We start from the raw sequence: 27,817 nt of genomic DNA on the forward strand, positions 1-27,817 counted from the left end.
TGGCATGGTCTGTAAAGAGCTTGTACGTCTTCCCGTCAAAGTGTTGGTTTTCTCCAGGTATCCTCCCACTGTCTGAAAATGTGTCTATTACATAGGTTAACTGGTCATTGTAAATTGTCCTGTGATTAGGCTAGGGTTAAATAGGTGGGGTGCAGCTCAAAGGGCTGATTCAATGCTGTGTCACTAAATACACAAAATAAAAGGAAAGTGAATGAAGAGTGGAACAAAGAATCTATTCCCTTCAGGATCTTTTCTTGTCAGCCACACCAGAAATATGCTGCTCTTCCTGCGTCTAATTTTACAACATGACGTCTAATGCTGCAGCAACTCTGTAGCTCATAGCCCAGAGATGGGAAGGAGAGAGCCAGTCCAAATATCTGCCCCAAGTCCCACTCAGAGCTGGTTGCTGTATTTTCTTCTTATCTGTTAATTTCATCATTCACCCAATTTATTAGTATCACTAGTTCAAAGGGACAATTAAATCATGCTCAACGTCCCAAAACAATTGAACAAACTTCACATGAATCATCTAACCTTCGCTATTCCATCCTTATGCTCTTACATCAGTTATTCTGCTCCTGATGTTAGATCTCAATATCTTCCACGTGATCTATACATTCATTGTGTTCACTGTGTTTTTGGTGCTTTATCCTCCCTCCTTTCTGTGAACGATCCTTGAGTTGGATTATTTCAGTTATAAAGGAAGTTGGGAGAGAAGGGTTTGTTTCCCTGGAGCAATTTATATGGGGAATAGAGTACAAATATTTTTCCTACAATGAGTATGTTTGAAATGAAAGGGCAACAGTTCAAGGTGAGAGGGACAGGGTTTAGAGGGGATTTGAGAAAGACTTTTTTTTCCACAGAGGGCAGTTGGAGTGTGGAATATGCTGACTGAAGAGGTGGGGTAGGCAGACATTCTCACAACATTTAAGAGACAAGTAGCTGAGTTGTCAGGGCATAGGAGTCCAAGGACACAGCGGGCTGAAGGACCTGTTTCTGTGCTTAATGACTCTATGGCATCTGAGTTATATCAATAAGATTGAAAGAGTGCAGGGAAGTTGTTGGGATTTGAGGACATTAAGTTATAGGGAAAGGCTAAAGAGGTTAAGACTTCATTCCCTGGAGAGTAGGAAAATGAGGGGAGATTTGATAGAGGTACACAAAATTATGAAGGGTATAGATAGGGGAAATGCAGGCAGGCTTTCGCCACTGAGGTTGGGTGAGACTAGAACGAGACGTCATGGGTTAAGGGTGAAAGGTGAAATGCTTAAGAGGAACATTGGGTGAAACTTCTTCACCCAAGAGGGTGGTGAGAGGGTGGAACACACAGTGGAAGTGTTAGATGAGGGTTTGATTTCAATGTTTAAAAGAATTGGATAGGTACATTGATGGGGGAGGTATGGGGGACTACAGTTTGCGTGCAGGTTAATGCAGGCAGAACAATAGTTCAACACAGGCTAAGTGGGCCAAAGGGCCTGTTTCTGTGCTGTTGTGCTCCATAAACAGTCGATCATTTCTTTATTACACATTAGACTCTAACCTGCTTTCATCTTGAGAGACCGATCTGCTTCTTACACATTAATAGCAGTTTTCACTGTTTGCTTTGAAATCCCTTTATCAGCTTTTATTACTTCTGTTGTTTGGTGCTGTTGATTTTACATTTTATTAAATTTCAGCTTCTGCAGTTCCAACAAAAAGAATAAGCATTTTTAGTTTAAAATGTTTCTCGTGTACTAAAATAAAACAACTGCAAATGCTGGGTACAGTACTTAAATATTTTCAGTTGATGTTCAATTCTCTGACCTCTTGAAGCATCGCTTTCTAAGGCCATCAGCTTAAAATGGGACACAGGCTCTCTACAAAAAAGCAAGACAGGTTCTTGGATGTAATCAAAGAAATAGCCGGTTCTGGGCACATGGCGCACATCAGGTAGAGTTGCTGCCTCCCAGATTCAGTCCTGGTCTCCTGTTACTGTCTGTGTGGAGTTTGCATACTCTCTCTGTGCACTCGCTCTGGAGCTGAGAACCGTTTTATCAGTTTCCAACTGTAATATTTTGCATTTTGATACTGCTGCCAATTTAAAGTGAACAAGAGTGTGTTTGAAACAGCCTGGCATAATCTTCACTACAGTGGCTTCATGTAGAGTCATTTAACAGAGTGATCCTGTTGTTAACAATCAGGATTCATGAAATGTTCCTGTGATTACTCATCGGTAAGAAACAGAAAACTTTGTCGATGTATCTGGTACAGCTGACTGACAATTTTCATTCACTGCATAAATAAGTCTGTACTCGAGAATCAAACTGCACTGCAAATTATCTCTGTGCCTCTGTCGCAATCCCCAGGTTATGAATGATTTTCAATTTTACTTATGCTCCTAAATCAATTTTGTCCATAAATCAGTAAATATACAAAATAACTCAAAAACTAAGCACAGATCCACTGTATTGCAATGAATAGTATGGAGGAGAGTCAATTAACATAAAGATTTTTACTTCTCATTTAGGTGAAGGATGTAAGTAATAAAGTCAATTCAATTAATTTATTGTTGTTCCCTGCCTAATTACAACAAACAGAATCAGAGTGTCCAACACTTTATGGCTGGTTTCAATGGGCTGGAAGTAGCAGTGGATGCTGCATTGTTTAGTTACACACATATCAATAAAAGTTATTGCTAGTCAGTTTCCAAAGCAACACTCTTAAGTGGCCTCCCACAGTGAAAGTGGCTGCTTATGGCCTTGAGAGACAGTGGTGTCATAATATTGTGGGGAGATTACGTGTAAACAAGTATTTTTTCCCCAAGACTGATTCTCTTCTGATTTTCAATTGCCTCTGATCTGGGCCAACATCTATGTGCCGGGCAGCACCTAATTAATTAGCTTGTCTATTTCAGCTTTTTTCTTAAAGATGTGCTGGGTGTGCACCAGCTACTGCTGCACCCCTGCATGCTTCACGGCCTGGTACTGGTCCACAGCCCGGAGGTTGGAGACCACTGGTCTAGAAGATGTTTTGCCACTCATCCAAGAGTTCTGATCCATGGTGGGTAGTTTTCTGGCTTATAAACTCTGTGAGTTGTTTCCAGGTAAAGCAATCACATGAGGGTCGTTAAGATTCATAGAGGTAACGAGAGGGTCATTAGTCTTATCTTTGCATGAATGGATGTGTGAACTGTTGTGGAGACACCAGGGTAGAGATGTTAGGACTACAATATAAGTAGCTGATAGGTGGTGTCGTACCCACCCCCTCTGTTCAGGGATGGGTTTTCCACTCTGACAAAGATGGCTTCTGTAACCCCTCTTTCAGGCCACCTGTCCTCCCTGTCCTGACATCTCTGCACAGTTCACACCTTCATGCATGCAAAAATAAGACTAATGACTCTCATAAGACTCTCATTATCTCAGTGACTCTTAATGATCCTCATGTGATTGCTATGGCCTTTAAACAACTCACAGAGTTTATAAACTGGAAAACTGGCCACCATGGACCAGGACTGAAGAAGCCTCTCAGATGTTGTCTTCTAGAGAACACAGCAAGTCCAGTTGTCTTGATTTACTACTGCTTGATATATAATGGCCTGAATGATCGAGAACTTTCATAGACATAATGCAGAATAAATTTAAAGATAAGGCAAAGTGCAGTGCAGTGCAGTCAGACAATAAGGTGCAATGCCATAATGAGGTAGATTATGAGCTCGAGAGTCTATATTATTGTACTCCTGGACTGCCCAATAGTTTTATAACAGCATGATAGAAGCTGTCCTTCAGCCTGGTGGTACATGCTTTTTTGATTTTGTATCCTCTGCTTGACGGGAGGGGGAGAAGAGAGAATAACTTGTCGAGGAGGGGTATTTGATTACGTTGACTGCTTTGTCAAGGTACCAAGAAGAATAGACTGAGTCCAGAGAAGGGAGACTGGTTGCTGTGATGTTCTGTGCTGCATCCACATCTTTCTGCAGTTTCTTGCGGTCACGTACCAAGCAGTTTCTATACCAACCTGTGATACATAATAATACTTATGGGAACTTATTTCTATGCACAGGTGTCTTAAATTGGATATTTATAACTTGGGAAGGGCCTGTAGTCAACTATTCTAGGGTCATTTCACAAGTCTGGTGTTCCCAGTGCTGAGTCCCACACAGGGAATGTATGATGCACACTTCAAGCTAAACTGTGAGAACATTTACCCAGCCAGACTCCACAGGAAACAAATTCTCCTCTATATCTGTCATCCTCCAATAACAAGAGCTACTCTTATTATTCATGGGCATTTGCGTAGTTTATCATTCAATGCACTTTGTAATTAATCAAAAAATAACCATTAGCCTAGGTAAGCAAGAGGTCATTGGAGAAACATGTTCAAGGCGGCAGGAAGAGAAGCAGCATTTTGTACAGAAAATTCCAAAACCTAAGGAGACACAAGAGACTGAACTGTACTCCTCCCACCGAGCATCGTTCCCCACTGTTCCCACCTGCCCACCTCACTTCCCTAGTTTGGTTTCATGCTCCAACTTCCTTTTCTATCAGAGCCCTTAATCTGCAGCCTTTTCTTGCCTCCAACTATCACTTCCCACTCTCAATTGCTTGCCAGCTCTTGTGCCATCCCTCCAGGTCACCTGTTTTATCTCCCCCTGTACACTTTCAATTCAGATGAAAGATTACAACCTGAAATCTTTACTGTCCATTTCCCTACACTGAAACTGAGTTCTCCAGCAGGTCGTTCCAAAATCTAGGGTCTTGGCAGCTGAGGTTCTAGCACCACAGGTAGAGCGAAGAAGGAAGACTGCACAAGGCAATGTGGTGGAATGAATGAAAGATACCCGATGGTTATAGGACCAAAAAGGCGAAGGACATGAGAAAATGCGAGATACAGGCTGGAAAAAACAAACTGGTCTCAGTCAGTCTAGGCCCTTGTGACACACACACACACACACACACACACACACACACACACACACACACACACACACACACACACACACACACACACACACACACACACACACGATTGATGGTTTATTGGTCCGGACCATGCTCAGAAATACCTAACCTTCTCCATGTTGGATTGTGTGTGGTTGTGGTAAAACAAGGAACATTATACAAGATCTGTAATCCAAATGCTTCATTAGATTATAGTTATATGTGAGGTTCAGTGGATGAAATGCTACACAGACAGATGTCGATTTTATGTAACAGGCTTCAGTATAATTGAGAGTTATTTTTCCTCTTCTTCTATTTCCAATTCTGGTGGTTCTACAGACAATAATCAGGATAAATACCATGTACTGCCACCAATTCTAGCTTTACCTGTTATATACTTTGCATATAATAAGGAGTACTGAAATAGAATTATACACAATGGCAATAAAATAAAATCAGATCACCACTAGTTCTCAGGTCCAGCTGTACAATATGAGCTGAAGTGTTGATTTCCCACAATGTGTCAACTTATTCAAGATTTCAGGATGTCATAAACTCATGCACGTGTTCACGGCAGCGCAGTCTATTCCTGAAATATATCAATTATTCTGTGTGATTTTCTTTCTGTCTGCTGCTTATGAAGCATTGATGCCTGCAGAAACCTCGCCACTGCAATTCTAATTCATTTACATTAGTGTTAAATTCTGTGGTGGTTTGTCAGCAATTTGAAGGTTTAAATAGAAATCATTCCAGAAGAATCGACTGTACGTTCCTGAACTAGATTTCTTTTGTATGGTATTTGAGATTTGCAGCCTCCTTAAAGGGGCCAGATTGAGAGCAATTCTCATGCCTGATTACTTGGTAGGATTCAGACCACTGATTTGTTCATGTAAAGCCGACTCTATGACACTGGTCATTCAGCCCTTTTATGTCACTGCGAGGATGGGAGGTCAAAAACAAGGGCAGGTAAGGAGTGTCTTTCCTGCGCATGCTTGAAGTAGAAATACGTCCAAAACAGTAAAGTTGCAGTGAAGGCCCTCCATTGATCATCTTATTCTCATGAATCATGCTTGGGCCAAACGCTGGATGAATGACTTCACTTGCTGGTGAAGCCACCAGAACCTAACTGGGAGTGAACTGGATGGTTTGTAGGCTGTTGTATCTAATCCCAACCATGGCAACGGAGGAAGTTTTAACTACTGAATCTGGTCAACTTGGGCTTGAGCCAGAAAGTGTGAAAGATGCACTCAGTCATCCACAACTTTCAATGTTCCATAAAGTTCTACAGAGTGAACTCTGACATAGCTGACACTGAGCCACAGAAACATTTGTCAGGAGAGATTAACGACAAATGAAGAGTGTGTAACGGGTAGTGTGAGAGATGCAGATGGAAGAGAAGAGGGACAGAACTCTGAGAGGGCTTTGATCGCTGAAGAGACAGATATTGTATGGGTTTCCCTCAAGTGCTTCATTGTACTCCCACATACCAAAGACAAAGGAGCAGAATTAAGAAACTTGATCCATTGGTTATGGGTTGGCAGGTGAATCGGCCACCGTAGTTTCCCCTAGTGTGGGTGAGTGGCAGAATCTAGGGGGAAATGATGAGAATGTAGGGAGAATGAAAATGGTTCTAGTGGAGTAGTGTAAGTGGGTGTTTGATGGTCAGTATGGACTCAGTAGGTCGGAAGTTCTGCTTCCCTGCTGTTTGACGCATGACCGAAGAATGATTAATATCAGGGTCTTATATCATTTAGTCAGTGTAAGGAACCCACCAAGACTACCTGAACTGCCCTAAAATTAACTCCAATTCTGCTTTATACATTTAAAGCAGAATGGGTTATCAGTAATTTGAGTAACCAGTACTGTGCCATAAGAATACCTTTTCAATGATTCCCACCTTCCCACAACAAATACAATAATAATGTATTTAAGCATTTGAAGAGAAGCATTACAGGGTATTAAGTAAGATACTGTACGTCTTCAGAGGAGTGCCCCAAAGCCGAGGTAAATTTTATGAAGCTTAGGATTGGAAGGCTGAAGTCATATGAAGAAATGGGACAGGCTGGGACTTTTCTCCCTGGAGTGCAGGAGGCTAAGGAGTGACCTCAGAGGTTTATTAAGTCATGAGGGCAGTAGATAAGGAGAAATGTCACACTCCTTGGTTCAGGGTAGGGGAGTCTAAACGAGAAGACCAAGTTTAAGGTGAGAGGGGAATGATTTAAAAGGGTCCTGAAGAAATTTTTTTTTCAGAGGGCTGTGGCTATATGGTAATGAGCTGCCAAGGAAGTGGTAGAGGTGGGTACGATTACAATGTTTCAAAGACAGATAGACGGCTGTATGGATAGAAAAGGTTTAGAGGGATATTCATCAAACACAAACAAATGGGACTACTCAGATAGTCACCATGGTCACCATGGATGAGTTTGGCCAGATCTGCTTCCATGCTACATAACTCCATGAACATTTTATGGGGGAGATAGAATTCTCAACAGAGTGACATCCAGGGCTTTGAGAGTTCAGGACGTTGTTGACAAAGTACAGTGATTAAATTTTGGAGAGCAGCAAAAGGCCAGGAAGAGAGAGAGAAAGCGATCATTCAATAGATATCAAAGGGTCTGAGGGTTGGTGGGGATGTCGAAGAACACTAAGGCTGCATAATGGAGGACATGAAAACATGGAAGAAAGTTTCAAAGTGGAGCTGTTAGTCCTCTCAGGCCCAGTGCTCCTCAGTGAATTGAGTGGCACGGGTGAGCCATGTGACGGTAGTGAGGATGGTCTGAAGTTTACAGAAGCAAGCAGAAACCTGTCAGGAACTTGCAGGAGTAGAGACACAAGAGACTGCAGATGAACAAACAATGTGCAGGAGGAACTCAGGGGCCAAGCAGCGTCTGTGGTAGAAACAAAATTGTCAACCTTGTCCACAACAATCAGTTAATAAGTCTTGTCGGGTGTATCTATGATCAGATTACTACAGTAATTAGCCGCTCTTATTCCAGTGTCAATAGATTTTTATATCCATTTTAGACAACAGGGCATTTGGTTCAAGTCTGAGTACTGACAGTACAACTGTCCCTCAGCATCACACTGGAGCCTTGTCCAAGATTCTGGGCATCGAGTGGGATTTGTACCCAGAACCCAGCTGAATTTGAAGATGATTGGATTACCAATTATGCCCAGGGTGATACATAACAGGAGTCAACAGAGATTCTAATTTGTTGAAGATTTCATTCGAAGAATTCCAAATGCTTGAAATGATCACATTGACACTTAAAGAAAAAAAAACTCAAAAAATAATGAGCTGTAGCAGGGAATTTGGAAGGATCCCATGTCCCCCAGTGAATTGCGTAATATCATCCTCACTCAGTATTAATATTTATATGGTGTAATTTCAGAGGGCTCCCACTTTAATGAGCAGCTAATTACTTGTGTCCAGTGATTTGTTGCTTATAACACAGAGAATCTCAGCATCAGCATCAGGTTTATTGATGTTGGTTGCAGATAAACATTGGAGGTCAGTCTCTCAGACACCTACGGAGATGAACTGAATCTTTAAAAAGGTAAAGAATTTTTGCAGCGCTCCTTCTATAGGAGATATAGCACCTATATGATCGAGTCCTTTGAGGTGCTCATTGTCAGTTTAAATCACTGTTAGAACATCGACAAGTTCAGCCCAGCAACAGGCCCTTCAGCCCACAATGTTGTGCCAAACAAATTAAACTAAACCCTTCTGCCTGCACATGGTCCATAGCCGCCATTCTCTGCATATTTATGTGCCTTTCTAAGAACCTCTCGGGAATGTGTGCTTAGACCACTGCTCTACACTTGCTACACCCATGACTGTGTGGCTAGGCATAGCTCAAACGCCATCTGTAAATTTGCTGATGATACAGCCACTGTTGGCAGGATCTCAGATGGAGTCGAGACGGTGTACAGGAGCGAGATATACCAGCTAGTTGAGTGGTGTCGCAGCAACAACCTCGCACTCAACGTCAGTAAGATCAAAGGGCTGGTTGTGGACTTCAGAAAAGGTAAGATGAGGGATCAGAAGTGGTGAGATTGAGCAATTTCAAATTCTTCAATGTCAATAACTTTGAGGATCTAACCTGGTCCCAAAGGATGCAGCTATAAAGTTGGTAAAACAGTGGCTATATTTCATTAGGAGTTTGAGGAGATTTGGTTTGTCACCTAAAAGACTTGAAAACTTTTACAGATGTACCGTAGGGAGAGCATTCTGACAGGCTGCATCACTGTCTGGTATGGGGGAGGCTATTGCACAGGACTGTAAGAAGCTACAGAAAGTTGTAAAATTGGTCAGCTCCATCATGGATACTAGCCTCCATACTACCCAAGACATCTTCAAGGAGCGGTGGTTCAGAAAGGTGGCGTCCATTATTAAGGGCCCCCATCACCCAGGACATTCCCTCTTCTCATTGTTACCATCAGGAAGGAGGTACAGAAGTTTGAAGGCACACACTCAGAAATTCAGGAACAGCTTCTTCTCCTCTGCCATCTGATTCCTAAATGGACATTGAACCCTTGGACACTACCTCACTTTTTTTTCTGTTTTTGCACTATTTAAGTTTAATTATTTAAAATACACATACTTACTGTTATTGATTTTTTTCTATATTATCATGTGCTGCAATGTTCTGCTGCCATTACGTTAACAAATTTCACGACATTTGCCAGTGATATTAAACCTGGTTCTGATTCCATCGGATTGGCTTCCTCCCTCACAGGCAGGGCATTCCAGACACCCACCAGTTTCTGTGTAAAAAAAACTTACCCCACACATATCACTTGAATGACCCGCCTCTCATCCTAAATGGATGCCCTCTAGCATTTGACATTTTGACCCAGGGAAAAGACACTAGCTGTTTACCTATGCCTCTAATAGTTGTATAAACCTCTATAAGGTCTCCCCTCACCTCCGCTACTCCAAAAAAAAAAATCAAAGTTTGTCCAACTTCTCCTTAGATATCCCGCTTGTACCTACTTCCAAGCATCTTAAAACTAGCTCTGACATCCCCCATGCATCTACTTCCAAGCACCTGAACCCAATACTCCAGATGACGCCTAACAAGAATTTTATAAAACTGCAACATAATTTCCTGATTCTTGAAGTAATAAAGGCAAGCATGCCATGCATCTTCTCTACATCATCAACTTGTTCAAAAACAAACCAGAAGAATGAAGGTAAATACTAACCTCTGACCTGAGAGACAAGACAATATAAAGACGAAATTCAGATTTTGCTCAGCTATGTGTATTGTGAAGAAATCTGACATGGCCTTACTCATCTAGAGTGAGATGGTACAATCAAGTACACCGTCTTAAAACTATTTACACATACACATGGTCGTGGTTGGTGCTCAGATTCCTAGTCAGCAATACAAAGCAATACCATTCCGAATTGAGACTAACTAGGAAGGTGGTGAATACACTCAGATTTCAGTCAATGTGCAATCGTGTATAATATCTCAATTCTCTCCAAGACTGAGAGAAGGGAGTGGTGGGACAGAAGTTTAAAACTTGTGGCTGCATAGGTTGGAATTTCAGAATCAAAATCACGTTTAATATCACTGACATATGAAGTGAAATTTGTTCTTTTGTGGCAGCAGTACATTACAATGTATAATAAAAAATCTATAAATTACAATAAGCAATATATACATAAATAATAAATTAAATAAGCAGTACAAAAAGAGATTTTAAAAAAGTGAGCTAGTGTACATGGCTTCATTGTCTATTCAGAAATGTGTGGGAAACCTAGCAGCTAAAAGGAAGGATGAGTTTATCGGCATCAAACCTTACGTATATTTCTCAGCTCTCTTTGACCCAGAGGAGTATATGCCTGACTCTTTCAGCACTTCTTTCTTGCCCATGTGCCTCCACCCCACACTTCCCATCTGCCAGACAAGTACAGATCCTACCGGCTTTGACATTATCCAACACCTAACTGCACCACTTTATCCCCAAAGTCCTCTTTCCATTGCCCACAACCCCAACCATCCTCCAATCTGTTACACCTCTTCATGCCAGACTGGGACTATCTCCTAGTCTCAGCTACATGCCATTCGCTGCTGGGTGTTCACAACTGGTATGGAGGGGCCACTGCATATGATCGGAAAAAGCTGCAAGAAGTTGTAAACGTGGCCAGCTCCAGCATGAGCAGTAGCCTCCCCAGCATCCAGGACAACGTCAAAATGTGGTGCAACAAAAAATGGCGGCGTCCGTCACTAAGGACCCTCATCACCCAGAACTTGCACTCTTCTCCTTACTGTCATCAAGAAGGAGGTACAGGAGTGTGAAACTGTGAAAACACACTCTCAACATTTCAGGAATAGCTTCTTCCCCTCCACCATCAGATTTCTCAACAGACAATGAACCAACCCGTGAACGTTACCTCACTATATTTCTTTCTCTAATTTATAGTTTATGTATCGCACTGGTCTGTTGCCGCAAAACAACTAATTTCACAATATACGCCAGTGATAGTGAACCTGATTCTGATTCTGGACTGGTGACCTGGCAGTCAAAGTCAAGTTCATTGTCATATGTGCAAGTACACGTATGCACAGGTGTAATGAAAATCTTACTTGCAGTTGCATCGCAAGCATGGAGCATGAGCAAGCTTGTCAATTATTGTAGTCCCATACTGCAGGTGACATCAAGGCTTCACTCCCAGATTACTGCAATGCCTTCTATCCCCACTTTGACTGTCAAAACATGGAGGGACCTTCATGAACTCCCACAGCCACCGATGGTCCCATGATTTCAGTCTCTGAGACTGACACGAGCGCATTCTTTAGGAGGGTGAACCCATGGAAAGCATCAGCGCAGATAGGGTACCTGGCTGTGTACTAAAGACTTGTGCTGATCAAAAGGCTGGACTGTTCATGGATATCTTTAACCTCTCACTTTAGCAGTCTGAGGTACCTAAGAATGTCGTAATCTGCCTCAATGACTATCATCCAGGGCTCCATCCTCTGTGGCAAAGCGCTTTGAGAGGATGGTGATGAAAGCTATCAACTCCCACTTGACAAGCAATGTAGATCTGCTCTAGTTTGCCTACCAGCACAACAGGTCCACAGCAGATGCCATTTCATTAGCTCTTTACTCAACCCTGGAACATCTGGAGAGCAAAGATGGATATATCAGGATGCTTTTTATTGACTACAGCTCAGCATTCAATACTATCATCCCCTCAAAACTAACCAGTAAACTTCAAAACCTTGGCCACAGTATCTCCTTGTGCAGTTGGATCCTTGATTTCCTCACTTGCAGACCCCAGTCGGTTCAAATTGGCAGCAACATCTCCTCCACAATTTTTATTAGCACTGGTGCACCACAAGGTTGTGTGCTTAGCCACCGATCTACTCACTTTATACCCGTGACTGTATGGTTAAGTACTGCTCCAATACCGTATTTAAGTTTGCTGATGACATCACTGTCGTTGGCCAAATCAAAGGTGGTGACAATTCGGCAGATAGGAGGGAGATTGAAAATCTGGCTGAGTGGTGCCACAACAACAACCTCTCACTCAATGTCAGCAAGACAAAGGATCAGAGGTGGAGAGGGTCAGCAACTTTAAAATACCTGGTGTTATCATTTCAAAGAATCTGTCCTGGGCCCACCACACAAGTGCAATTATGAAGAAAGCACAATAGCGTCTCTACTTTCTTAAAAGTCTGCAAAGACTTGGCATGACATCTAAACTTTTGTAGATGTATGGTGGAGAGTATATTGACTGGTTGCATTACAGCCTGGTATGGAAACACCAATGCCCTTGAATAGAACAATCTACAAAATGTAGTGGATATGACCCAGTCCATCAAGGTAAAGCCCTCCCCACTATTGAGCACACCTACTGACCACTGTCGCAGGAAAACAGCATTCACCATCAAGGACGCCCCACCACCCAGTCCATTTTCTCTTCTCGTGGCTGCCACCAAGAAGGTGGTACAGGAGCCTCAGGACCCGCACCACCAGGTTCAGAGACAGTTATTACCCCTCATCCACGAGGCTCTTGAACCAGAGAGGATAACTTCTTTCAACTTCAACCCTATCACTGAACTGAACTGTTCCTACAACCTATGGACTCACTTTCAAGGACTCTTCATCTCATGTTCTTCATATCTAATGCTTATTTATTGATTATTATTTTTTCTTTTGTCTTTGCACAGTTTGTTATCTTTTGCATATTGGTTGTTTGTCCGTCCTGTTTGGTGTGATCCTTCATTGATTCTACTGGGTTTCTTGGATTTACTGTGAACGCCCGCAAGAAAACGATTCTCAGGGTTGTATATGGTGACAAATATATATATATATACTTTGATAATACATTTACTTTGAACTTTGAACTACTGAGGGGTAAGTAAATGTCCAAAGAGACAGAACGGCTCTTGGCAACCTTGCTTCTTTGGTTACTTACATTCCTATTCCATACCCGTCCTGTCAGCTTTACTTCTCATATGTACGTTGAAACATTTGCATCGGGGATGTGCTGGGCACAGCATGCATGTGTAATGCTTCCAGTGCCAATGTGCCCACAATTTAATGACCCTAACTTGTACATCTTTGGGATCTGGGAGGAAACTGGAGCACCTGGAGGAAACACACACGGTCACAGGAAGATGTGCAAACACCTTACAGACAGCGGCAGGAATTGAACGCTGATCTTAAAGCTGGTGCTGTAAAGTGTTACACTACCTTGCCACCCCACTATTTACAGTTTACAGTGCCTCATTGTTCCAGTCACTCAACTTCCTAATGAGGTTCGAGTAGACCAACACCTGTCTTACAACTGCTCATTAATTCATGAAGTTAAATGGCAAATGGCATCCAAAGGAGAATTAGTTTGTTGAAAATAATTAACAGCAACTTTGGGGATTGTAATAACAGCATCTGCTCAACTTCACAGAGTGGAATAAAGCTGGCCCCATCTGCACTCCAGTTGAACAGTGATCAGCAATTCACAGTCCTTCGTGTATATGAACTGCTCCATTTCACTCTGTTGATCTGGCCAGGCTGTCTCCTATATCTTCACAGGCTCCCCAAGCAACATCATCCAAAAACATCTTCCCATTTCCACAGGTGTGTGTTGACACCCAGCCCAGCTCTAACTCAACAACACCTTTTTGACCCCAGCATTTTCTCCTGAACGGTTAGACTTCTGTTATGTATTTTACATATTTCTTACAAGGTAAGAGGCCATTCGGGCCAATGAGCCTGTACTGGCTTAGTGTAATCTCATCAATCCCAAGTAACCAATTCTGTCTTACATGCATGGCGACTCCTTTATACCTGCCCAAGTGTGGGGAGATTTACAATAGTTAATTAACTTACCAATCAGTACCTTTTGTGGGAGGAAACTGCAGCACCCAGAGGAAACACACATGGTCACAGGGCAAACATGCAAACTACACATGGACAGCAGTGGAGGTTTGGATGGGCCTCGGGTCATTGATGTTGGACTTGTACAATGCCTCATATGGAAACAAGCAGAAATTTGTTCCTACTACATATTTAGAAGAGTGAAGACATTGTCTTCAAACTGCCTCTGCTCCCTTCCACAGTCAATTCTAGTGGCTGGCAACTGAACCTGTCTATTACCACAGGTGAAATATATCTGACATCAATACATTCAGTCCTCTAACGCTCATCCCTGTCTCAGTTCTGAAGGTAGCATGCCTGGTTGGCCTCCTTTATTTTAATTTCCTTGAACTTGAGAATGCCGAAAGCTCCCGAACCCATGATTGAACTCACAATGTTCACTTTTCCCATCATTTCCCAGCCTGCTGAACTTATACAGATGCCAGGTTAGGGACACCTCAACCTTAAAGTTCTCATCCTTACTTTCAAACCTCAGCCAATCCTTGTCCTGTTTCCATCCAGGGGGTCAGTGTGGACATGGTGGAGGATTACAAATACCTGGGGATACGAATTGACAACAAACTGGACTGGTCAAAGAACACTGAGGCTGTCTACAAGAAGTGTCAGAGCCATCTCTATTTCCTGAGGAGACTGAGGTCCTTTAACATCTGCCGGACGATGCTGAGGATGTTCTACGAGTCTGTGGTGGCCAGTGCTATCATGTTTGCTGCTGTGTGCTGGGGCAACAGGCTGAGGGTAGCAGACACCAACAGAATCAACAAACTCATTCGTAAGGCCAGTGATGTTGTGGGGATGGAACTGGACTCTCTGACGGTGGTGTCTGAAAAGAGGATGCTGTCCAAGTTGCATGTCATCTTGGACAATGTCTCCCATCCACTACATAATGTACTGGTTGGGCACAGGAGTACATTCAGCCAGAGACTCATTCCACCAAGATGCAACACGGAGCGTCATGGGAAGTCATTCCTGCCTGTGGCCATCAAACTTTACAACTCCTCCCTTGGAGGGTCAGACACCCTGAGCCAATAGGCTGGTCCTGGACTTATTTCTTGGCATAATTTACATATTACTATTTGACTATTTATGGTTTTATTACTATTTATTATTTATGGTGCAACTGTAACGAAAACCAATTTCCCCCTGGATCAATAAAGTATGACTATGACTATGTCAGTTCCTCCTATAACCCTGTGCAACCCCTGCATTCCTCCAATTCTGACCTCTGCAAGTAACCTGCATTTAATCATCTTACCAGTTGTATCTTCAGCCCCCGAGGGCCTAAACCCTGGAAGGTTGGCAAATTACTCCACCTCTCTATCTAATATGAGCTGATGTATTTTGTGGCTGAGATGTTGCTCAACCAGGAGCCTGTGGAAGGTTGGCAAGCTGTGGAAAGATGGATGGGTGGGATGCAGCAACCATGATGCAAGCTTTTACGTTGAATTTCTACATACTGTTCAGCTGGGATCAAGGATTCCAGCCTCAGCGGCATACACTTGCTCTCCAGTTACAACAGGCTCAGTTCCAACTGAGTGAGGGTGTACTTTAATTGTTTGGAATTGAGCAAATCAGATTTACAATTCCAATGTTTAAAAGTCGTTCCTACAGGTGCACAGACGGGAAAGGTTTAAAGCGATTAGGATCAATTACAGGCAAATGAAACTAACTCAGTTAGGTGCCTTGGTTGGCATGGACAAAATGGGCCAAAGGGCCAACTTCTATGCTGCATAACTATGGCTCTGACTTGCTAAATCAAGATATCCCTACTTGTTTAATACTGTGCTTGAACTTGAGTGTGCTATAGCTTTCACTTCAATTGTTCAGACTTACACTGTATGATAAACTTGAAAATAAGTTTAGTCTTTTCAGTTGAAGAACGGCTAGAAGTTCAACTCCAGTAATGTGTTGGGTACATGAATGCTAGAGACTATATTTCCAGAATATCATTTCACTGATTCATGTAAAATTACATTTCCAAAGCTGAATTATTACTGTCCCACACTTTCTCAAACTCTCCAATTAAGTCTGAAAGGATGTGACTGAGCAAAGACATCTCTTTTACTGCTGAAACTGAATTAATTCCAACAATTACCTTCACAAATCCCATGTTATAGAGACAGACTACAAATTACCCCTGAAAATTGTAAGTGCCATGCCAGTGCATTGCTCGCTCTCTAAACATCAGATCCTACCATCTGTCTCGAAGCTGTAGTCCTTGGGTGCGACAGCAGAGGTGGTTGCTATGGAGTCATCATGGTATTCATCTTGTTTGCTGTGTCTACTGTCAGTGAGAATGGCTCCCTGTTGACTTCCATAACCAGGAGGTGCAGATGTTCCCTGTTGACCTCTCTCAAGCACAAGCTGCACTACCTGGAAAAGAGATACAAAGTGATTGAGTGAATTGTCTGTGACCCAGCTGGACATGAAAATCACTGCCATCGTACCTGCCCTCCTCACAGCCCCTGGTGTCTCTCCGTGTTATAGGACTTCCAAGTGAAAAACCAACAACAGAAAGCAGATACAGAGATGTGCAAGTGTAGGGAAAATCTTACGTTACATGGAAGGCCCTGTCAATTTAATTTATATTGTAAACTGAGATCATGTGGAAATTATGACAAGTGCCCACAATAAATTTCTGCCAGCTTTATACATGTTGACACTCAAATAAATCTGCCTCTTCCCAGTTGATCCTTTTTCCCACTGCAAAAATCTCCCTGCCAGTAATTTATAATTCAATGGGATTGGTTACAAATGTTATACACTGATTATCCAATACATCTTACTCCTGAACTGAATGGGTTAGGCATCAAGAGGATCTGGGCAAAATCTTTCCCATTTATCATAAGACCTTAAGGAAAATCTGATCCATGCACACTTAAGGTTTTTTGTCTCAGGAACAGGGAAGGACATTTTAGTGGAGTAACGTTAATTATTTTTTTCCCTTTAACTGGAACACTTTCCAAAACTCAGTGAGCTGATCTGATGCTGAAGAGGGCACTGGCTTCAGGAGAAGAGATTTTATGATACAGAAATCTTCACTTGGAGAGAATTCTCTTTTACAAAGATCATAGGCTTAACCGAGAAATTATCTGGCAAATCAGACATGTACGTATGGGGTGACGTGCAGCAGTCCAAGTACAGTCCCACTGTGTCACATTGGCTCTCAATCTTTCAATCACATGTGAAGCTTTTCTCATCAAATGCACCCACAATTCACCCCAGTGTGAAAGGACGATTGCTTAACCAATTGTTACACCTACTGGCCACATTATTAGGTACTTCCTATACCTAATCAAGTAGCCACTCGGTGTATGTTTCACCTCAAGGTTTGCCATGTTCTGCATTCAGAGATGTTCTTCTTCACACCACTGTTATAATACACGGCTGCTTGAGTTAATGTCACCTTCATTTCAGTTTCAATCTGTCTGGCCGTTCCCTTCTGACCTCTCTCATTAACAAGGCATACTTGCCCACAGAACTGCTGCTCACTGGATGCTTTTTTTTGTTTCTCGCACCACTCTCTGCAAACTATTCTACGATCAAAGTCACTTAGATGACACTTCTTCCCCATTCTGATGTTTGATCTGAACCTCTTAACCATGTCTGCATGCTTTTATGCATTGAGTTGCTGCCACATGACTGGCTGAGGAGACTGAGGTCCTTTAACAACTGCTGGACAATGCTGAGGATGTTCTACGAGTCTGTGGTGGCCAGTGCGATCATGTTTGCTGTTGTGTGCTGGGGCAGCAGGCTGAGGGTAGCAGACACCAACAGAATCAACAAACTCACTCATAAGGCCAGTGATGTTGTGGGGATGGAACTGGACTCTCTCACGGTGGTGTCTGAAAAGAGGATGCTGTCCAAGTTGCATGCCATCTTGGTCAATGTCTCCCATCCACTACATAATGTACTGGGTGGGCACAGGAGTACATTCAGCCAGAGACTCATTCCACCGAGATGCAACACAGAGCGTCATAGGAAGTCATTCCTGCCTGTGGCCATCAAACTTTACAACTCCTCCCTTGGAGGGTCAGACACCCTGAGTCAATAGGCTGGTCCTGGAATTATTTCATAATTTACTGGCATAATTTACATATTACTATTTAACTATCTATGGTTTTATTACTATTTATTATTTATGGTGCAACTGTAACGAAAACTAATTTCCCCCGGGATCAATAAAGTATGACTATGACTATGATTAGATATTTGTATTAATGATCAGGTGTATCTAATAAAGTGGACACCGAGTGCATGGGCCCGTATTTACAGTGATTCAACCAGCAGCATCGTATCCTTTGAGTTATGAAGGCTGTGAGTTCAAAACATAAAATTGTAAGGATACGATGAGAAGGTGTAGGGGCTACACAGCTCCATGAGTCTTCACCATGATTTAGTCAGATAATCTGCCTTTCACCTCAACTCTGTTTTCTAATAATCCTCCATTTCAAATGCCTAACATCTTGAATCCATTCCATGATCCTGGCTCCACAGTCTCTGAGATGGCAAATTCCAAAGATTCACAATACTCTGAGAGAAATTTCTCCTCATCTCCATCTGAAATAGGTAATCCATTATTAGTAATTTAGGTTTTCATCTTGCAGATTCCCATCAGGGATAAGCTTCCTCTCAGCAACCACCTTCTCTGCTATCCCTTAGAACCTTGTATCTTTCAATCTTGATTAATCAAGGTTCCAAAAGTTACTGGGATACGGCAGTAGAATGGGTTTGAAAGGGATAATTTATCAGCCATGATAGAATGGCACAGTAGACTCAATGTGCTGAATGGCCTACTTCTGCTCCTATGTCTTATGGTCTAAGATCTCCTCTTGTTCTTCTAAACTTCATTGAGTACAAGTCTAACCTTACCTGTGTTCCTCATTAGAGGTGGCACTGTGGTGCAGCTAGTAGGGACCCTGCTTCTCAGTTCCACTGACCCAGATTCAACCTTGACACAGTGCTCTGTCAGTGTGGACTTTGTTCATTCTTCCTGCGACTGCATGGGTTTCATCCGGGTGCCCCACTTTCCTCCCCCATCCCACAGATACGCTTGTTGGCGGGTTAATTGGCCACTATAAATTGTTCCTAGTTTGGGGGGGTGGGGTGAGGATGTGTGTATAACAAAAAATGGAATGATTGCTGGATTTGTGTAAATGGTTCTTGATGGTCAGAATGGACTTATTGGGCTGAAGGCCCAGCTTCCAAGCTCTGTCTATGGTCCTTTGACTCTACTTTGTGACAACCCTTCTTCTCAGCAATCATTCTTTGAATTGACTCCAATGCAAGTACTGTATATCCTTCCTTAGGTCAGCACATATTGTGGGCTGAAGGACCTGTACTGCGCTGTACTTTTCTATGTTCTATGTTAAATCAATATTGTACATTCTATGTTCAATCATCTCCAAGAGGACCACAACCTTGTCGTAGGGCTTGGAGGCTTACGTGCCTCAATGACCCAGACAGCTATGTTGGTTGGGGTCCAGACTTTGTGCATTGGCTCTTGGTAGGGTCACCCATGCCAAACAGGACAAAGGGCAGAGGCCAGACTAAGAGTGATCCATCAGTCCTCCAGGTTCTGGGGTTCAGCTTAAGGCTAACAACACTGACTGGTCAAAAAAATTGATAAGGAAACAGCAATGAAGAATGCTTCTATACAGACAGAGACGCAGGATCTTCATTGCTGTACTAAACACTAGTGGCGTAATGGGCAATAAGTAAGAATGTTAAATCCATACTACATATTCAGAATGATCCCAGCAAAACCATCTACAATTGCTGCAAGACATGTCTCCATTCCTTCTCTATCCCCTCCACAATACAGGCTGGTGGCCAGTTTGCTTTCACAAGTAATTACTGACTTGCATCTGTAAAATATCTGCCTGCTCATTTAATGGATCTATATCTCTTTGAAACTCTTTGTGTCCAGCTTTCCCACATACCTACACATCAGCAACAAATTTAGTTATAAAACTGCCAGCTTCTTCCTCTAAGTCACAGAGAGTTTGAATAGTTGAGGCCCCAGCAATGATCCCTGCAGCACCCTATTAGTTACATCATACCACTTTGAAGCCTACTCATTTGGACCATAAAACCAGAAGATACAGTAGAAGGATAAGACTATATGGCCCATCGAGTCCGCTCCACCATTTCATCATGGATGATCCAATTTTCCTCTCAGCCCCAATCTCCTGCCTTCTCCCTGTATCCCTTCATGCACTGACTAATCAAGAATCTATCAATTTCTGCCTTAAATATACATAGCTGACTGTGGCAAAGAACTCCACAGATTCGCCACCCTCTGGCTAAAGAAATTCCTCCTCATCTCCATTCTAAAACAATGCCCCTCTATTCTGTGGCTGAGTCCACTGGCCTGAGACTCTTCCACCATAGGAATTATCCACTCCATATCCACGCTATCAAGGCCTTTCACCATTTGATAGGTTTCAATTAGATCACCCCTCATTTTTCTGAATTCTGAATACAGACCCTGAGCCATCAAACACTCTTCATATGACAAGTTATTTAATCCTGGAATCATTTTCATGAACCTCCTTTGAATCCTCTTCAGTTTCAGCCATCCTTTCTAAGATAAGGGGCCCAAACTTGCTCACAACACTCCTAGTGAGGCCTCATCAGTGCTTTATTAAAGTCTCAAAATTACATCCTCATTCTTATATTCTAGTCCACTTGAAATGAATGCTAACATCACATTTGCCTTTCTTACCACAAACTCAACCTGCAAATAAACCTTTAGGGAATTGTGCACAAGGACTATCAAGTTCCTTTGCACCTCAGTTTTTTTGTATTTTCTCTCCATTTAGAAAACAGTAAACCTTTTCATTTCTTCTACCAAAATGCAAGACCATATATTTCCTGACACAGTATTCCATCCACCATTTGTTTGCCCATTCTCCTAATCTGTCTAAGTCCTTTTGTAGCCTCTCTACTTCCTCAGAACTACCTGCCCCTTCACCTGTCTTCAAATTGTCTGCAAACTTTGCAACAAAGCCATCAATTCCATCACCCAAATCATTGACACACAACGTAAAAAGAATTGGTACCAATTTAGACCCCTGTGGAACACCACTAGTCACCGGCAGCTAGTCAGAAAAGGGCTCCCTTTATTCCCACTCTTTGCTTCTTTCCAATCAGCTACTGCTTTATCCATGCTAGAATCTTTCCTGTAATACCATGGGCTCGTAGTTTGTTAAGCAGCCTCATGTGTGGCACCTTGTCAAAGGCCTTCTGAAAATCCAAGTATACAACATCAATTGATCCTCTTTTGTCTTCTTCAAAGAATTCCAATAGATTTATAAAGCAAGATTATCGCTTGAGAAAACCATGCTGACTATGGACTATTTTATCATGTGCCTCCAAGTAACCCAAGACCTCATCCTTAATAATCAACCACATCATGTTTCTAACCACTGAGGTCCGACTAACTGGCCTATAGTGTATTTTCTTCTGCTTCTCTTCCTTCTTGAAGAGTGGGGTGATATTTGCAATTTTCCAGTCTTGCCGAACCATTCCAAAATCTAGTGATTCTTGATAGATCGTTACTAATGCTTCCATGATCACTTCAGCCACTTCTTTCAGAACTCTGGGGTGTACACCATCTAGTCCAGGTGACTTATCTACCTTCAGACCTTTCAGTTTCCCAAGAACTTTCTCTTAGTTATGGTAACTTCACGCACTTCATGACCCCTGACGCCTGGAGCTTCCACCATACTGCTAGTGTCTTTCACAGTGATGACTGATGTAAAATACTTATTCAATTCCTCCGCTATTTTGTTGACTCCATCACTACCTCATCAGCATTGTTTTCCAGAGGTCCAATATCCACTCTTGCCTCTCTTTTACACTTGTATCTGAATAAACTTTTGGTATCTTTTTCAATATCTTACTTTCATACTATCTTACTTCTGTATTCTGTTTTAACTTCTTAATTACTTTTTAGTTGTCTTCTGTTGGTTTTTAAAAGCTTCCCAATCCTCTAACTTCCCACTATTTTTTGTTCTATTATATGCCCTCTCTTTGGCTTTAATGTTGGCCTTGACTTCTCTTGCTAGCTTCAGTTGTGTCATCTTTCCTTTATCCCATCTTTGTTTTCTCCTAGTTACCCAATCCATTTTCCATACTATTACTGCATAGCCTTAAGCTCTTTTGCAGTAAGGCACCTTATCTGAACGGATTTGGAAATCCAAAGACACTACTTTCTTTAATTCTGCTTAATCCACTCGGCCTGTCACATCCTCTAAGAATTCTAATAAATTCGTCAAATTTGAATTTCCTTTCATGGAAATGTGACAATGATTGATTATATTACAATTTTCCAAAGTTGCTGCTATTACTTCCTCAGTAATAGGTTTCAACATTTTACTGCTGGCAGATGTTAGGCAAACTTGCCTATAGTTTTCTGCTTTTGCTGTCTGTCCAATTTGAATAGTAGTGTCACTCTCAAAGTTTTCCAGTCAGCTGGGATCTCTCCAGATTCAAGGGGACTTCATTAGATTGCAAGTAATATATCCACCATCTCTGCAGCCACTTCTCAAGCTCTCAGTTGCAGGGTACCAGGTCTCGTAGACCTGACACCCTTAAATTTGCATACTATCGAAGGATAATAATTGCTTTAATTTCCCCCCTTTCTTGCCAATTTTTTTCAATATTTTTTTTCTCTTCTATATGAAGAGAGGTAGCAAATATTTGTCTGATATCTCTGCCGTTGCAGTCATTGAATTATTCAGCATACAAACAGACCTTTCAGCCCAGCCCATCCATGCAGTCCAGGCTGACCATGGTGCCCACCAGCCTAGGCCCATTTGCCTGCATTTAGCCCTTATCCCTCTAGGTCTCTATCCATGTATCCAAATGTCTTTTCAGTGTTATTATTGTAGCTACCTCAATCAATTTCACTGGTATCTCTTTCCATATATGCACTACCATTTGCATGAAGAAATTGCCCCTTCGATCTCTTTTAAATCTTCCTCCTCTCACCTGGGCCCTCTATTTTCAGTTTGCTGCTTCCCCAGGAAAAAGAGTGTGTGCATGTTCACCCCATCTAGAGTCTACCACTTGCTGCCTTTTTTCCCATTCTCAGTTCTCATCCTTCAAGGAATTTTATTTACTCGCTTCCTTTACAGATAGTGTCATCATCCCTATGGCCTGGTTCTTGCTTTTACTGTATTGGTTCTTGCTGGTTTACTTACATTATCTATTTCCTACCTTTATGCTATTTACTCAGCCACCCTTTGCTGGCTTCTAAAATTTTAGCAATCTTCTGATCTACTGATAACCTTCACACCATTGAATATCTATCTTTCCATTTGATACCATTGTGGATTGCAGGTGATCATTGTCCTCAAAGTCTTAGTGGAATATATTTTTGTTCAGATTTTTAGCATTTATCCTTTAACATCTGATGTAACTGACTTCGACACATTGCCATTTAAGCTATTTTCCCCAAGGCAACGCACACGGAGACCAACAACCAGTGCTGCTGGCAGATCATCAACTCGGTGAAAGACGCTCTTTGGTCAGCCCGAAACTTGATGATCTACCAGCACATGGAGATGTCCGTGGGAGAATGCTGCCGACTGGCACATTCTCGGCTGCAGGAGTACGTGCTGAGGGACGCACTGAAACTTGGTGCAGCCACCGCAAGGGCCCGGTGGGGAAGGACCACAGTATAGGTTTCTCCACCCGTGGGAGTGGGAGGGGTCGGTGGGCAGGGAGTATACACCTCAACAATGATATGCTAAGCTGAACTACTGGAGTGCCACGTGGGTGGCTATTAATACGGATATTTACTGAGTATAATGGAAACGTATGTAAAGGATGAAAAGTTATTGAATGGTTTATTGTATATATTTATTTTTGAATAAAGTATATTTTGAAATAAAAAAATTTTTAGACAATAATGCTTTTACATCTTTGCAGTCACTTTTATTTCTGATTAAGACATATTTTCCCACAAAATTATTGGCTCTCAGCATCAATATAAAATTCTATTATGCTGTGATCTCTCTTCCCCAGACAATCCTCTAATGCAGGGGTTCCCAGCATTTTTTAATGCCATGGACCAATGCCATTAAGCAAGGATCCCAGGATGGTAACCCCTGCTCTACTGAATGTTCCCACTGTGTATGTTGCAGAGTGATGCAGAGGATATGCTACACTGATGATGGTGCTGTATTATGGATGAGGTGTTAAACTGAAGCCTTGCCAACCTTGGAAAGGACTCCAAATGGACCCACTACACTGTTTCAAACAGGACTTCATTCACCCCAACAGTATCTGTCGACGGGACAAAGGGCCTGTTTCAATGTTGTATCAGTTTATGATTACATGACTCTTTCTCAATTGAGATCTATACTGTATGTTAGACTTTATTCGACAATGCTCCTACTGATACATTTCAGCTACCATGATTATGCTAAAGAGTGCCTGATTAACTCACATTGCAATTGCTTGTCATAATTAAGGAGAATCTAGAAGATGCGGTTTTGGGAGGAAATTTCAAAAGTTGAACTAAAAGCTTGGCAGCCAAGGATGGGATGAAGCAAATTAAGAACATACTTGACGCATAGTGAGGGGAGCATTGGAAAGATGGAGAGCAATAGAGGAATTGCAAAAGTAATGGAGCTGAAAACTCCACATCAAATGATAAAAACCTGCCTAACACTGTGATAATTGCAATGAAGGCCAATAAATTATTTAACTTAAATATTGCAGACTTTTATGATAGCAATATACAAGTACCTAGATTCACATTTCTAGTTTACTCAATATACAGTACAATTGCACCAGTATTAAAAACACTTAATCATCATAACATGTTTTAATCTGGATGGTATACCAACATATGCTAAATTATGTATGAAAAATTACTTAGAGTTTATTTGAAAGGATATTTCACTATGAGAGTCAAAAATATTTTAGTAATTTGTTACAGTCATGTGAAATAAATGTACGATTTTATATACAGGCTGGAAATCATGGGTCTATTTTCTTGGATAGATACAAGAGCATTTTTGAGATTTAAATTACAATATTTGATAAGGTAAATTGGAAGACTTCCCGCTGCATTATATACATAAAGTGCTCTGATTAATATTTTGAATTGTGCGATACACATATTTAATATACAAATTACCTGGAATGCCATACGACAAAAGATAAAGTGATTCACAAAAGGCTTGCAGTTCTGACAAGGAATTGCTTAATGAAGTTAATTTAATTTTGGGTGATCATGTTCTGTTTGTAGAAATGGCTCTGAGTCCCTTATGATTTGATGAATGTTTCAATCTGCTTGTGCTGGATAGCAGCCCAGATGTTGGGGTGCAAACTGAGGGAGACACACACCAAACTCTTACGCGGACAGTAAAACCTACCGTTATAAACAGCATCGTTGAGATTTAAATATAGCAATACTGAACTGCAGAAAAAAAGTGAAAGAAAAAAGCTCTGCGTCAAATGGACAACTTGAATGATGCAAGTGTGAAGACATTCCAGCTGAAGGAGAAATTTCCAACTCTGCATGATTCAGAAATTCAAGGAGGTTCAACATCTGGCTCACAAAGTAACATTTGCCACATTCCCCTCCCACTCAGCATGGGCCCAGATCACATCGAGGAGCGGGAACCCAGGTTCCCACACTCCATTCATTGTCTCAAGAATGTAACATCTATCATCAAACATCCCCACCATCCAGTCCATGCCAACTTCTTGCAACTACCATCCAGGAGATGGTACTGAAGCCACCACCAGGTTCAAGAGCAGCTACTTCCCTTCAACCATTTGGTTCTTGAACCAACCTGCACAACTCTAATCATTACCTCAGTGCAGCAAAATTATGTTCACCTTGCACTAAAATGGACTATTTTGATCTAATTGTGTTATTCCTTGTAAAAAGAAATTATATTTGATTTATATATTTTTCTGAATGTTGTTTTTCAGATACTATGTGCCTGCAATGCTGTTGCAAGTAAGTTTTGCATTAAGGCTGTGGCCATTGGGGGTGATTCACACCAGGGCACATCAAAGAATCTCAAGATCCTCAAGGAGTTTTGTAAGAAGATGAGACCTGCGGTCAGTATTGATTAAAGCAGGGTTTAAAATACAGTAACTTTTAAAAACAAAAATTTAATTTTGAACAGCATTCAGACTTGTTGACTACAATATCCATCACCTCATTGAGTATAATATTCTTTTAAGGATGTTTTTTTTTATTTCAGTGATATAGTGCAGAGTAGTCCCTTCTGGCTCTTTGAGCCCTCACCTAAACACAGGACAATTTATAAAGACCGATTAACTTACCTGATTATTTCTTTGAACTGTGGGAGGAAACTGAAAGACACAGAGAATATCTACGCACACCATGGAAAGGATGTACAGAGACTCCTTACAGAATGGTGCCGGGATTGAACACCAATCTCCGGAATGCCCCAAACTGTAATAGTGACGTGCCAACTGCTATGCTGCTGTGGCACCCTCACTGATACCTCTCTCCCCCATAGATGGGAAGGACTATGCCCCAGTGAGCCTGTGGTGGCTGATTTCACATGTTCACAATGAATATCGGAGCTGAATTCCACCAAGTTTACAGGGGATGAGGGAAGTAGAACCAGGTGAGTTTTAGAGAGTGCGAGCAGATCCCCAGTGAGTTCCAAGGGGACTTAGGAATGGGGATGCTGGAAGTTTAATAGGAGAATGGGAATGAGACTCTGGTGAGTTTCAAAGGAGCATGAGAACTGGTTCTAAAGGATCTGAGAAATGGTTCCACTGTGTTAAAGGGAGCACAGGAAATGGGGACCCTAGTGACTGGAAGAGCAAGTGGGAATCAAAACCCAGTGAGCCAAAACAATCAGCAGGATATTGGAGTTTTACTTTATTAATTTAAACTTCACAGGGTTTAATCACAGACTCCAGATTGCTTGAGACTTAGCTAAACACAGGCAAATGAGAGTAGCTCGGTGAGGCAACTTGGTTGGTGCTGGTAAGTTGAGCCAAAGGGCATGTTTCTATGCTGCATATCTCCATAACTCGATGAATCAATGAATCCATAACTCCATGTTTCTGTGCTGCATATCTGCACAACTCGATGACTCCATGACTCCAAACCCATCACCCTCCTGTGACATCAGAAGGAAGGCTCAGTCCCACTCCAGTTTGCAGCCATGTGCCTTGTTGCTTCTCTGTTGTGGACATTTTTCAACAATGCATCAATGGGTGCTGACCCAAAGGTGCTGATCAGTAAACCATCAACGCACTACCCCAAAGGCCTCTCCAACATCTACAGTACATGAGCAATAAGCTTGCTGCAACTGAGGAAATTTGCCTATACTGAGGATGTGGCTCCCAGATGCAAGCCATAGGAATCTGGGGAGACAATAGACCGAGTACAGTTGCTGAAATCTTGCAGAGTGGAGCCTATGAGAAACACAATAAAGCGCATGGTCACTGTGATCTACCTCATCAACTATTTATTGATTCTACTCTATTTCTTT

General features: G+C 41.9%; 1 protein-coding gene across 1 annotated transcript in view; it reads right to left on the reverse strand.

Annotated features, from left to right (window-relative positions):
- Positions 1 to 27,817, reverse strand: part of ptpn20 (protein tyrosine phosphatase non-receptor type 20) — a 412,353-nt gene that overhangs the window by 157,991 nt on the left and 226,545 nt on the right. Inside the window, exon 26 of the mRNA XM_072282567.1 lies at positions 16,505 to 16,682. Coding sequence (XP_072138668.1) covers positions 16,505 to 16,682 — 178 coding nt within the window. The remainder of the gene's footprint in view (positions 1 to 16,504; positions 16,683 to 27,817) is intronic.

Source organism: Mobula birostris, chromosome 18 (assembly GCF_030028105.1).
Source record: "Mobula birostris isolate sMobBir1 chromosome 18, sMobBir1.hap1, whole genome shotgun sequence".
NCBI classification, from domain to species: Eukaryota; Metazoa; Chordata; class Chondrichthyes; order Myliobatiformes; family Myliobatidae; genus Mobula; species Mobula birostris.